Below are 13964 nucleotides of genomic sequence, written 5' to 3'. Positions count from 1 at the left end.
TACGTTTCTGATACCTAAAACAGCTAGAATCATTTACTTCGTTTCTCATACTTACGTCTTTTAGTGATCAAGATATAACATAAAAGTAACAAAAAAAAGAATATTTTTTTTACTTAAAAAATAAAAATAGATTTTTAAAGTAAGATTAAAAAAACATGCAAAGTTTAACGTTATTCGCTTTCTTCGTTCCCCTATAAAAAATTTCTGAAAAATACCTATTTTTAAAGACCTTCTCCGGCTCCAGTCATACTCAAATTATATTCATGCTTAAAAAAAAAAATTTATTTTACTAAAGTTAATTTACTAAATATTACATATAACAACTAACAAATAAGAAGTTAACTTCAAATCGCGTACTTTACAAGTATTTCTTGAAAACGAGTACCGCAAAGGTATTGAAACTTATCGCATATTATTAATTTCTATTTTTATATAAAGCATCATATACTAGTCTTTCAAAAACATTTAGAAAAAACTTTTTTCACAATTTATTAAAATGTCTGTTTCACAATACCTCGGAATAGGAATTCCGTGTTAAAAGTTAAAACTTTGAAGCTCAGTAGCTCAGAAGCTCGATTTTTAATACCGCAAGAAGTACTAAAATTTATGCTACACATAAAACACACCTATAAATTAATGTATATTCACAGTTTCAAGAAAATCTAGAGAAAATCGATTTTCCGGAGAACATTCTTAAGATCTTTCAAACCAGAATACGCTCTTGTAATTTATTATTTGTCATTAACATGTTTTATTATTAATCACATACATATAAGTGTGAGAAAGCATATGGTACAAAATAATTTCAATATTCAAATTATTGTAATAATAAAGAAATCAATTATTTACATTTTTTTCTGTGTGTGTATGTGTGATGTTATTGACAATAGTTTCTTTGCACGTTTACATTTCTTTTGCAGATTTTTTACACGCTTAATTTTCACGAGTGTAATGTCAAATACAGACAAGATTTTTGTTTATCTGCTATAAGCGTTATTTTGAATGTAAGATTTTAATAATCAAATGTTTTTAATAATCAAACATTTTCAAACTACAAGCGAGGGACAAGCAATATCATCTACAGCATGTATCCTTAAAATACTACGATCTTTTCTAGCAGCACTAGCCACTAGCGTATAATTTGTCCGCCGACATTACGAATTTCTTCTGCAGCAACACATAAAATGTTGAACAGTTTTCTTGAACGATTGTAACAACGTCTGCATGCCCTTGCATCATTAACCCTCCGAGGCCACACCTCTTTTTTAATACGCCCCGGCCACACGCGTGTGAATATGAAAATTCAATTTATCTTTCTAAACATCGTGAATATTATTAATAAAACAGACATATTTTACATATAATTATATATATTTGTAATGGATTTTTACGTTGTAAATTTTTTATCACACTCAAACGTCTTATGCTGTTGATTATTACCGTGTTAAAAAAAATAATATTTATCATATTTAGAAAGACAAATTGCATTTTCATACTCACAGGCACATTAAATGCATTAAAGAAATTTAAAATATATTTTAAAAATTAAGATAAGTCTCTGTCTCTATATATAAACTCTTTCTTCCAAGTCTGTCAAAATTTCTTGAAAGAAGAACATTTGAGACAGTATTTTCTTTAAAGAAGAATAAACATTTTTTAATAAGATTATTATTTTAGAATGAGAATGTGAACAATACCCTAACGAATTAATAATGCAAGGACATACAGACGTTATTACAACCATTCGAGAAAACTGTTCAACATTTTATGTGTTGCAGCAGAAGAAATTCGTAATGTCGGCGGATAAATTACACGCTAGTAGTGCTGCTAGAAAAGATCGTAGTATTTTAAGACTACATGCTGTAGATGATATTGCTTGTCCCTCGCTTGCAGTTTGAAAATGTTTGATTATTAAAAACGTTTGATTATTAAAATCTTGCATTCAAAATAACGCTTATATCAGATAAACAAAAATCTTGACTATATTTGGCATCACACTTGTGAAAATTAAGCGTGTAAAAAATCTGCAAAAAAATATAAACGTGCAAAAAAACTATTGTCGATAACATTGTAACGGCCTGACTTTATCGAACGCGGGCTGGTTTACAGGATCGGGAGTTCGATGAAAGGCCCAGAGACAGTAATCAATTTGCCATGTGACAGTAACAGACAATTTATTCAAAACTCTAAATGTGAACTATAATATACAATACTCGGGATTCGGTATTACGTACGAACTTGGACGCGGTAGATTACAGTGGCCGGTAGTGCCGGTGCAATGCGACGCGGTGTACGAGATATCGGGGCTCGAGTCTTCGCCTCGAGCTGCGGTACGCAGAGGCGGGAAGAACGCAGCGCGGTATTTAACAGAACGGAGTCCGTCGCGATATACATATACAAGACGATACGGAACGCGATATATTACATACGGAATGCGGCTACAGATAGCTGATAACGGAACGCGGTATATTACATGCGGAACGCGGCGGCAGATTAATACATACAGTAAGATATAAGATGCTAACGAAACGCGATAGCTTACATACGGAACGCGGGTGACTACGTACGGAGCGCGGTATATTACACACGGAACGCAGCTACAGCTATCAGAACGCTGTATATGATGCACGGGTAAGATAGCGCGGTATATTGCATCGGAGGATGGCGAAATCCCGGGATCACGGTTGTGAGAACTCTCGCGGCGAGGCCGAGCACGCTCGACCCCACGGTACCGTGGTCGTCGGGGCAAGTATCAGGGAGCTCGGGAACACTCTGAGAACCCTCAGTCGAGAACCAGAACTCTGGACCTCGTTGTGGGTGTTGCCCTAGGATTCGGAAGGTATCTTCGTCAGGAATGGCGGAAAGCCGTGGTAAAGACGAAGTGTCTTTTCGTCGAGCGCGCCGGCTTTTTATATCGCTCGGCGCGGTGAGCTTGGCAGGAGGGAGGCCGATCGTCAGGCGACGGTGCGGTGGTGGGAGCGGCGCGATCCCGCGTGCTTGCTTCGGCGGGGATCGGCTCGCTTCGGCGCTCGTCGGCGTCGTGCGGGAGGGCACCGGTGCGGCGGATTTCCCGCGCACACGGTGCGTTTCAAGTATTTAAAAAATGTGGGCGCACCGCGCCCTGTGCTCGCCCGACGGGGAATCGGTCGGGCGGCTCCCGGCGGGTGGTAGCCGAGGACGATGCGTTGTCATAAGGGGTGCATCGTTACAACATCACACATACACACACAGAAAAAAATGTAGATAATTGATTTCTTTATTATTATTACAATAATTTGAATATTGAAATTATTTTATACCATATGCTTTCTAATACTTATATGTATATAATTAATAACAATATATTAATAACAAATAATAAATTAAGGGCGTATTCTGGTTTGAAAGGTCTTAAAAATAAGTATTTTTCATACATAGAAATTTTTTATAGGGAAACAAAGAAAGCGAATAACGTTAAACTTTGCATGTTTTTTAACCTTATTTTAAGAATATATTTTTATTTTTTAAGTAAGAAAAATGCTCTTCTTTTCTATGTTATATCCTGATCACTAGAAGGTGTAAATGACAGACAGAGTAAATGATTCTAGCTGTTCTATAGGTATCAGAAACCCAAAAACGAAAAATTTTCTTATTCAGAATAAGTGTGGCTATTGTCTGAACTAGAATAAACATATATTATACGTTTATTAGTTTTTTTCTTTTAATAAAATATTAACAAAATTTTGAAAAAAATTATAATATTTTTAATAATATAAGAGAAATAAGACCGTTTTATGTGACCGTTATACAATCAATCAATATTAAATAAGCCGTGTACGATCCGAGTTTGGATCTTAATAGCCTAATAATATTTTTTGTGAATTACACGTATATTTTTTTCAATCTTAATAAATTGCGCGCCGACTAACTTGTCAGACTTACAACACAGCTCCTGTTGGAGTAGTAAAAATTCTTTACTATTATTTAAATCAATTTAATTAGAGGGGTGTGAGGGGATTTTATTAATCCAATAGGAGCTGTGTTGTAAGTCTGACAAGTTAGTCGGCGCGTAGTTGATTAAAGTTGGAAAAATATGTAAATATATAGTATATAAAAAATATTAGGCTATTATAAAATCTAAGCTCAGATCGTAAATGGTTTATTTAATATTGATTAATAATATTTTTGATAAAAAGGCCGCCTAGAGAGAGAACCTAGAATGGAAATATTGGTTTAGTTCTAGTTCAGACGATAGCCACATATACTTCTTCTGAATAAGAAAATTTTAGCTTTTTGCGTTTCAGATACCTAGAACAGCTAGAATTATTTACACCGTCTGTCATTTATGGTAACCAGGATATAACAAAAAAGCAGAGCATTTTTGTTACTTAAAAAATAAAAATAAATTTTTAAAATAAGGTGAAGAGAAAACATGCAAAGTTTAACGTTATTCACTTTCTTCGTTTCCCTATAAAAAGTTCCTGAAAAATATATATTTTAAAGATCTTTTAAATCAGAATACCTCCGTTAATAAATAATTCTTTACATTCTTTTCCTGACGGAAGAGATTTTACCACTTCTCAATATAAATATAAATTTATCTCTTGTTATGGTTTTATTCGATTATTCCGGCGTTTTTATATTTGTGATTTAATTAGATTATTGTTTACTTTGTTTATATTATATTAGGTGATTGTTTAATGTTTTAGTCTAGACTAATATTTAATGTTTTAGTATGTAAACTTGAACATTAATTATCATGTTTTTTTATATTTATCTTCTTCTATCGTATAGTAATCCGTTCCGAAGAAGACTAAGTACAGTCGAAACGTTAACCATGTGTATTGTTTATTTAAGAAATTGTTTTTATTTTAATCCAATATCTCTCTGTTGTTGTTCGTGGCCGCTTATAAACATTAATAGCTAATATAAATTTAATACGAGTAAAAAGAACATTATAAACTACTTTTTTTCGATATAGTTAATATGTAATTATTGTTATGCATTTAAATATTAAATTTAAATATTATTATGCTAAAGTAAAGGTTTTTAAAGTAAGACTTTTTTTTATATAAGGGCATATTGGCCAGAACGGGGATTTCTATACATTACATTTACGAATTTTAGTTTTTATGTTTATAAATATTTTTTTAATTAATTATATTTGCAATCTTTGTATTTATAAATTTCAAATATATATATATATATATATATATATAATATTTATTTATTTATTTATAAATATAAAAATTGAAATTTGTAAATATAAACGTAAATGTAACGTATAGCGCATCGTCGATTTGCCAACTCGAGACTCGGCGAGACGCGAGGAGCGATACCCGAAATGCATGGCAGTGGCATAGCCAGCGTGTGCTAAGCAGCTACGTCACAGCTCAAGCCAGCTCAAGCGAGAAAGAGACAGCAGATCGTATGTCTGCCTTTCTCTCCCCGCTCGAAGCTTGCCGAGTGCCGAGTCAGCCGACTGGCATATCCCCTCCATCTGAGTAGTTCGGACACAAACCATAGCACGGACACGAACCATGTGTGTACCGTTACCGAGCGTAACGACGTAGTTGACGTCCACTTTCTCAGGCGGCGCGTCAGTATACGTCCGCTGGAACGGAATGATCCCGGTGGCCGCTCTCAGGTTTCTCTCTGGTATGGGCGTTGCTACTTTTATTTATGCGGTTATCTACCTTATTCTTTCTAACTTATTCGTTAATGCGTGAGTAGGAGTTGGCCATGGATTGTGAATCGCAAAGGGGTAGAAAGGAAGATGACACAAGTGTGCATTTAAACAATTAACATATATTTACATTATATACAGCTGTAAATGTGTCAGTGTTTGTAACGCCATTGGTTCTTAAAACTGCCCGCTCTCCGTTTCGTCTGCGTGGCCACATCGATGCCAGACTTCCTGGGGCTGGTTTGCGTCGATTCTGAGGTTAAAATTGGTGTGTCGTCTGTTGGCTTCTCCTGAACTGTGGAGGAAGTTGGTAGTTGGTACGTTTCTAGTTGGGATCTCCTTTCCTTTCGTTAGATCAATGTGTGTGCACATCTTTGACCGTTTAGGAGATGAAACGTGAGCCTGGCTGGACGACGGTTGTTCTCTATCCGATAGAGTGATTTGTCGCTTTCTGACCGTAAATGTGTGTAACGGCAGAGGTTTCGTCCGACGTCTTTTGGTGGGATCTTCATCTTTTTTCTCTGCAAGGAATTTCTCTTTAAAAAGACGAGGCGTCTTGCCCGAGGTTGCTGGCTTTACCGCTTTCGCGTGTGACGCCAGGGTTGGGCGTCCACGCGCTCTTGCAGGAGGCACCTCGCACCGAGGAGGTCGGCGGGCGTCCGTGCGCCACTGCCGAGGGCGACCGAGCGCCTAGGTGTCTGCGAGCGTCTACGCGCTACTGCCGAAGGCGTCTCGCGCCGAGAAAGTTGGTGGGCGGCTGTGCGCCACTGCCGAGGGCATCCGTGCTCCTAGGGGTCGGCGAGCATCCACGCGCTACTGCCGAACGGCGACCAAGCGCTTTAAAAGGTAAAACCTCTTCAAAAGAAACGCCAGATACACTGGGTTGCGTAGGCAGCTAGCGCCCAAAAAGATCTGTCAAGCCCCGTAGAGGGTCCCCTTATATACAGGTCGAGGCTGAATCTGAAAATTGCTAAACGGTACTGGCGATGCGGCGCCTAGTGGCGTTGATGCGAAGTAGCCACCGGTAATACAGGGCCACAGAGTTATCGCGCGGGCGTGTATGTATGTACCATGAGTGGCGTAGACCGCCACAGTTAGCAATCGAAATTTCAATAATCAAAATGCAACGGTAACATGTAGATATTGCAAGAAATCCGGTCATACATTAGAAGAGTGTCGTAAGCGCGCGTACATCAGTCTCCGTCAGAACTCACACACTCAGGGAAACGAGCAGATTCCCGCGAGGACAGGGGCAACCCCGGGAAATACAAAGACTCGCCCCACTCGAATAGTAGCAGAGGAACCAGAATCAGTTACTTTAAATCAGCAGTTTGAAGACGTTCCGTTAGTAAAATTAACAGGCCCTTACGGAGGATTTAAAATTCTTACAATTTTTGTAGACAGTGGATTAGGACTGATTATTTAAAAAGAATTCTGTTATTTCCAATACCATAGTGGATAAAAATGAAATTCTAAGACTTAGTGGAATTACGACGCATCATGTGACCACCTTAGGACAGGCACAGGTAAATATCTTAGGATGTCCAGTCACTTTTCATTTAGTCAAAAACGATTTTCCAATTCCACAAAATGGGATTTTGGGGTCGGATTTCTTTAAACAATTTTGAGCAAAGGTCAACTATAAGCAAAATCAATTAGAATGGGATAACGTTAGTATACCTTTTGAAGAAAAAGAAGAAATTTTTACTATTTCTGCGAGAGCAATTTCGTATATGGATATTAATATTGCAAACCCGGAATTAAAAGAAGGATATGTTCCGCAGTTAAGATTTAATAAAAAGTGTTTACTTAGGAAACGCCTTAGGCTGAGTTTCCACTGAGCGCGTCACGCGTCGCGTCGTCACAAGTTAACCAATCAAAACATTCCATTTCATTACATTCTTGTGACGGGATCGAAATGGGATGTTTTGATTGGTTCAACTCGGACGACGCGACGCGTGACGCGCTCAGTGGAAACTCAGCCTTAGTTAGAGTGAAAAACGCGAAGGCATATCTGCAAGTATTTGGGACGAGGTGAAAATTACAAAAGTGAGGAAATTCACTAGAGAATCTACAACTTCATTTGTCGAAATCTAGTAAATTTGTTCACTTTTGTAATTTTCACCTTGTCTCAAAATACAGAATCGACCCCCAGGATCTCTACTCTGCCATTCCGCCGCTCCTTAAGGGGAGCCTGCAGCCGTATGATTTACCGACATTATCGTTTTTCGATGGATCTTTTAATTGGTTTTACAGAATTGCAAGTTTTTGGTCTAGAATTAAAGTACGCACAAAAATCTAGGGTAGAAAACGCGATTTTATATCAAAAACACCAAAAAATTAAAAATATTACTTATTTGGGCACATACGCAGCTGTCACCTGACGGCAATATTTGCTTAAAACAAAAATTCTGCAGTTTATACATACATAATTTTTATCATCTGCCCTTGGGAAAACATGTAGGAATCATGGTAGAAATACAAGGGTATGCTCTTGCGCATATTTCCGAACCCAGCCAATCAGCGACTTGTTCAAGCTTACGTCACACTGAGCGGCACATTTAAGCAGCGAATCTATAATAGTCATTTATAAAAGCATTTTGAGCGGACAATATGTGAATACAAAATAATGTTGATCATTTATGTGAGAGAAAATTCTGTTTTATAAATAAATAAATATATATGAACAAAAATATATAAATATAAAAAACGCACGTGACATACGGATAAACGCTCATCGTTTCCCGAATTTGTCTCTCGTTGTAGATGTTAGAAACGTTATTGTTATTTGACGAATTTTATAATTATTTTATGTGGATTTGTCTAAATATATGATATTACAGAAAATATTATTATTATTAAGAAAAAAAGAATTGTGTGCATTGAATAAAAATCATTGCGACGTACGGAAAAATTTCACATAAAACGAGATTTTAATTTCCAGTCATTTATTATTAAAATTCTGCGAATTATTAGTTTTAATCAAAACTGGTCGGAAAACGATTGGAAAAGAATTGTCAGCTGAGACGCAAAACAAAAATATATTGTGGCGTACGACATAAAGAACTATATATGCAGAGGAAAGATGCAGATAAAAGATCAAATAACAATAAATGCAAATATTTAATATACAGGTTTCATTTGATACAGGCAAAGGCATTGTTTCAGCTAACACATTTTCGTTTGATGTTAGTGGAGGTACTGCATGGAGATGCAACGTCGGGATAGCATCAGGATGTATCTTCCTAGTTCGTGTAGGTGAATAACCTAGTAGATGTTCTTGTAAGGGCTTCGTAAAAGCTTCATCAGCAAAATGCTTCGAACATATCCTAGCTGAAGCAAACAAGGTTTAAGATTCTTAAATATATGCTTATAATAATAAACAAGAGAAATCTGTGGTACAATATTAGTTGCTTTCCATTTACATCAAAACTCAGATAATTCTCACTTGTGACGTCATAACTCAGTTAAATGCACGTTCCTTTTGCATGATGGCAAGTGAGATTCAGCTGAGTTTTTATCCACAATCGAGACTGTTGCGATAATCTGGGAACGCACGGTTGCGAGAGATAGGGTAGCACAGAGAAATCAGACCGTTATGTATGAAAGTCGCATTTATTCTGAAGACGATACACACTCGCACGCCGGTAGCTGATATCTACGACAGAATTCGGAGCAGGAGCACAGGTGATAAGAGAGGGGTGGTTTGGTCTATCCCGGCCCGCCTCGTGCCGACCTCGTGTCAGCATTCCGATCGCGAAAGTTCGAGAAGCGCGAAAACTAATCGTCCTCAACAGAGACCATGTGCTTTAATGAATCTAATAAACTCACATTAAAAGTGAGGCTATGGACCGGTATTATTATTATGCGATAGCTTTGTCACCAAAATAAGCAGGTAAATACAAAATGACATATCTTACCTGAGTATAAAAATACTCACATATCTGAGTGACTCAGATCACTTGAGTGTAAATGGAAAGCAACTATTACTATACAAAAGTACATACCATATTTTGGTGAAATATTTTCTTTTCCGCATGCTTGACGCCACTTATTACACAGTGCTGGATCCTTTGGGAAGGAAAAATATTTTATTTTATTTCCTTCGATCTTTCTGGTCTTTGCCAGATAGTTCCCACACCCTTTCACATTACACGTCATTGCGTACACTGTAATAATCACAAACGAATTACTCGACATAAACAGCGAACCGAGCGAACGCAGCCATTGCGAATCACCGAGTACATCCGATTCATTCCGATGCTACACGAATATGACGTAAGCTTAAACAAAAGTGGTGGGAATGCGCAGTGGTCTGACACGGTATGAGCACAGTATATACAGTAGCGCAACTCTCTGACGGCTTCTTCTTCTTCTTCTATTTTATGGCGCTATACTATATGCTCCATCACGGATGTAAACGGCCATTATTCCATTCGGACTCGTAGGCTCGCAAAATCATAGTAAGACTTCAGACTCGAGAATGTGTAAGTGTATGTGTGTATGTGTAATTGTACGTGTATGTCCGCGGTGTCTTGAACTCGGTAATGCCGTAGGTGCGTTAGGCCCAAGGAACTGCGCGGATCACTTCCCCCTGCGGCCAACTCTCTGACGGCGCCTTTGATGTTAGTGTTGTCCAAAATGGAGTGCGCATGCGCGAAATAAGTAAGCGCCCACTAGCACCAACTGAACGGCCACGTTCAGGCAGACACAACTGTTAAGTGTCGTCTTATCGACACGCTACGCTGATTCGTTGGATCTAAAAGTATAAGAGCCAATCACGTGCTATTGAGCGGTTTTACGCGCCCAACGTCTTTCTCTGAACTTCTTTCTCAATTGCTCTTTCTTTCTCCGCTCTCACTCCACTTTTACATGAAATTAATCTGAATTTAATGAAAATAATAAAGATAAATATTTATTATGTATCTATTAAAAATAAGAAAAAAAATTCAAAAATGAGAAAAAATAAAATTATATAAATGTGATTGCAGATTGAATAATATAAATATATTGAGGTAAATTATTAGAAAATATAATGTTATATAACATATATTGAACAACCAAAAAGCAAAATATAATATTTTATACATTATACTTATAAGAAAACAATTATAATTATAAAATATTTAACATAAAATAGTTTTATTACATTAAATGAAATAAACGAATGATTTAATTATGCATCCAAAATAAAAATAAGATATACTATATTCATGCTTAATTTAAAATGCGATAAATGAAATTTTAATTTTAATACGACGATATGTACCCGGATAGCACGGAAAATTAAAAAGGAATTTTTTTTAAATTCTCGATTTAAAAAATTTTTAAAGTATTTTTTCCGTATATTATTTCTGTCCCAAAACAACTCTTAAGAGTTCAAAAGAAATTCTTTTCTATGTCACCAATTCTGAGTTCTTCTTCAGATACAAAAAAAATCACTTTTCTACTCCATAAGAATTCGTAATATATTCGAAATTATGTTTAGATAGTATTCTAATAGAGCTCTATCTAAGCGCTATTTCGAATGCATTGCGATTTCTTATAGAATAGAAAAATAATTTCTTTGTATCTGAAGGATAAGAAATATACTAATCCATTTTATGTTCTTTCTGATGCAGAAACTGTTTTCGGATAGATTATGAAGGATTCTTTCTTATCCGATGTTACAGACAGAATATTATAGGATTATAAACACTGAAATTAGGAATATAAATATAGGAAAATATAAAATAGAATCCATGACTCCTATATCGATTAATGATTATATTACTAAATTGGTATACAGATTTGAAATATTGTATCATTAATTGTTATAACAAACAATTCGTATAATATGAGCGACATATTTATCGTACATACAGACATGCAAAATAAAATTTTATATGCAAAATAATCAATGTATACCTAATATGATATATTGAAAATATAAAAGTGTCTCGAAAGAGTGATCGAGTAACGATTCGAAATTCTACAAACATATTGTTACTTCGCAGAAGCAGCGAAGATTGTTGTATTTCGGACGCGCTTCCGCGCGTTCCGTTAATGCTTCATTGGATGAGAGTCTATACCCGATAAAAACAGTCACGTCACATCCACGTCGAATCCACGTAATTTCGTCGTATCCACATCGAATCCACGTAGCAATAACGTGGATCCGTACTGTTTTTATCGGGTATGTACTTCGATAGATATGCATCAATCAATTGGCAGTAATTTATGGCTTATATAAAATGTATCTGGATAGAATAATGACATATGTATTATATTATCTCGATGATTCCCATACGCCGGATTGAGCATTGCATTTATAAATTTATAAAATTTCTTCTAAGAGCCGTTCTGATCCGAGTGAGCAAAAGTCACATACAAAAATCCACATACGAAGTTGCAACACCATGGATTTAATAGCACTTTGATATTCCCATTTAAGATAGCAGATACAATGAAAGAATCTATGGATAGATTTGAATATATTCTGTCTAGTCTTAGAAGTGTCGATAGGTTTCCGTTTAACGATGCTAAACTGGTAATAATTTCTGCTCCGGTGTCAGTCTTCAAGGATAATACAACCTGTCTTGTATTTAAATGTAAATCAGGTACACTGAATTTCCTCGATTTCGTCGGCACTGCTATATTTTGCGAATCCATATCCGTAGTTTCATTCTTCTCTGTAGGTACTTGCACGTCGTCATCAATAAAACACGATAATACCTAGAACATTGATATAATTTAGAACTGTTGAAAATATATACGAATATGTTATACATTCTTTGTTGAGTTACCTTATTCCGTATGTTATAAAGTTGATTGAGCCGGGATAAAGAGAAATGTACTTTCGTCGGTCGTCCCATTTCAATGAAAAACTGACGGTTTTTGCCTAGAATCATTTCAGATTTTATTGTCGCAAAAGAAGGTGGAATACCCGTGTCTGGATGTGGATCTCCATGATTTGTTTCTATCATATAAATTTTGAAATCCTTCTCGCTCGGTATTGCGTTTAGATTTTGTGCATTGCCGAGCGCTATAGCTGTTATTGTTATATCGAAACAAGATATCTATAAATTCCGCAACAATATTAATTAAAATAAAATATTTGATAATATGCCACATTAATATTAAATGACGTATTAATTTTTTGTAAGTAAGATGGTATAATACGTACGTACTTGTATCTTTTTAGATAAATGTTGCTGAGAGAATATGTTATCTTTCCGCAATTTACTAAAAATTCAAACGGTGGAAGTATCATATAGTTTCAACCATGGACCTTCCCTACAAGAAAAAAAAATCATTACTTTTAATATAAATTCTGAATTAAATCATGAAACGCTGTTATATGATAACTTACAAATTGTATTGTATTGTGGAATGCATGCTGGACATTTCAAAATCGACACCACTATCTTTTGTGAAGTCGATCTGAATCATCTGACGTCTGTTTCAGCCAGAAATTTGCATTTTAATAAGTATTTCAGAAATGTAACCGTTCATAGACAACGTAGAATCAAGCAGCAATTCTTTCTAGATATTAGAGTATCACAGAGTTAGTTTCACAAGATAAATAGATAAACGATATTCTTAATTTAAGCATGACTGATTTTAAGTACAATGATTATGAATAATTATCCTACCTTCTGAGGTTTGTAACCACTTTATACTCCTAAACTCTTTTCACTTTCATCACAAACGTAGTTATTCAGAGTCTGTCAAACACTTCTAACAGCTCTCAATAGCATTCAGTGGGTAATTGAGTTAATTCTCTCCAAATTTCTGTTCCAATACAGATAGGCATTTACTTAACTGACCATTTAAATTCTGAGAGGGAGCGGAGCAGAACGGAGAAAGGAAGAGCAATTGAGAAAGAAGTTTAGAGAACGACGTTCAGATGGTGTTAGTGAGCGCTTACTTATTTCGCGCATACGCACTCCATTTTAGACAACAAGAAATCAGGAGAGTTGCGCTACTGTATATACTGTGGTATGAGCATACCCTTGTATTTCTACCATGGTAGGAATAATATCGTGCAAGTAGAAGTAAGATTCAATGCGTACAAAAAGAGATCCATCGAAAAATTATTTTAGTAATGCAAATACGGATGCAAATGACAAGAAGAGCAGCAACAGTAGTTGCCGGATCTTGCGAGAGATAGCGAGCAATCGAAAAAAGGACAGATGTCAATTTGTTAGACAAAGACAGATATAGGGAAAACAAAATTAGAAAGGTTGACATTGGGTCTGTTCGCGTTGCTTGCACTTTTTGCACTCAGCATCTTCGCTTTCTCTCTCTCCAACGGCCG

At 36.1% G+C, this 13964-nt stretch overlaps 2 protein-coding genes across 4 annotated transcripts; both read right to left on the bottom strand.

Moving 5' to 3' along the window:
* Positions 1-8596: 8596 nt before the first annotated feature.
* On the bottom strand, positions 8597-9971 carry LOC112464159. Its single transcript, XM_025031000.1, has 2 exons — positions 9673-9971; positions 8597-8998 (listed from the first exon to the last, which is right to left on the bottom strand). The coding sequence occupies exons 1-2, from the start codon at positions 9863-9865 to the stop codon at positions 8610-8612; spliced, it is 582 nt and encodes a 193-aa protein (XP_024886768.1). The 5' UTR covers positions 9866-9971; the 3' UTR covers positions 8597-8609.
* Positions 9972-11203: 1232 nt separating this feature from the next.
* Positions 11204-13591, bottom strand: LOC112464158. 3 transcript variants are annotated; one of them, XM_025030996.1, is made up of 5 exons: positions 13300-13591; positions 13017-13189; positions 12831-12940; positions 12451-12723; positions 11204-12379 (listed from the first exon to the last, which is right to left on the bottom strand). In XM_025030996.1, exons 3-5 carry the CDS (start codon positions 12915-12917, stop codon positions 11996-11998), a joined length of 744 nt encoding a protein of 247 aa, XP_024886764.1. In that variant the 5' UTR covers positions 12918-12940; positions 13017-13189; positions 13300-13591; the 3' UTR covers positions 11204-11995. The 3 variants fall into 3 exon arrangements, with proteins under 3 accessions (XP_024886764.1, XP_024886765.1, XP_024886767.1); XM_025030997.1 differs by having other exon boundaries at positions 13017-13591; XM_025030999.1 differs by having other exon boundaries at positions 12831-13189.
* Between the last annotated feature and the right edge of the window lie 373 nt (positions 13592-13964).

The sequence above is a fragment of the Temnothorax curvispinosus genome, unplaced genomic scaffold, assembly GCF_003070985.1.
Source record: "Temnothorax curvispinosus isolate PA1 unplaced genomic scaffold, ASM307098v1 QBEX01013987.1, whole genome shotgun sequence".
Taxonomy (NCBI): domain Eukaryota; kingdom Metazoa; phylum Arthropoda; class Insecta; order Hymenoptera; family Formicidae; genus Temnothorax; species Temnothorax curvispinosus.
This window is presented reverse-complemented; position numbering and strand designations above follow the sequence as displayed.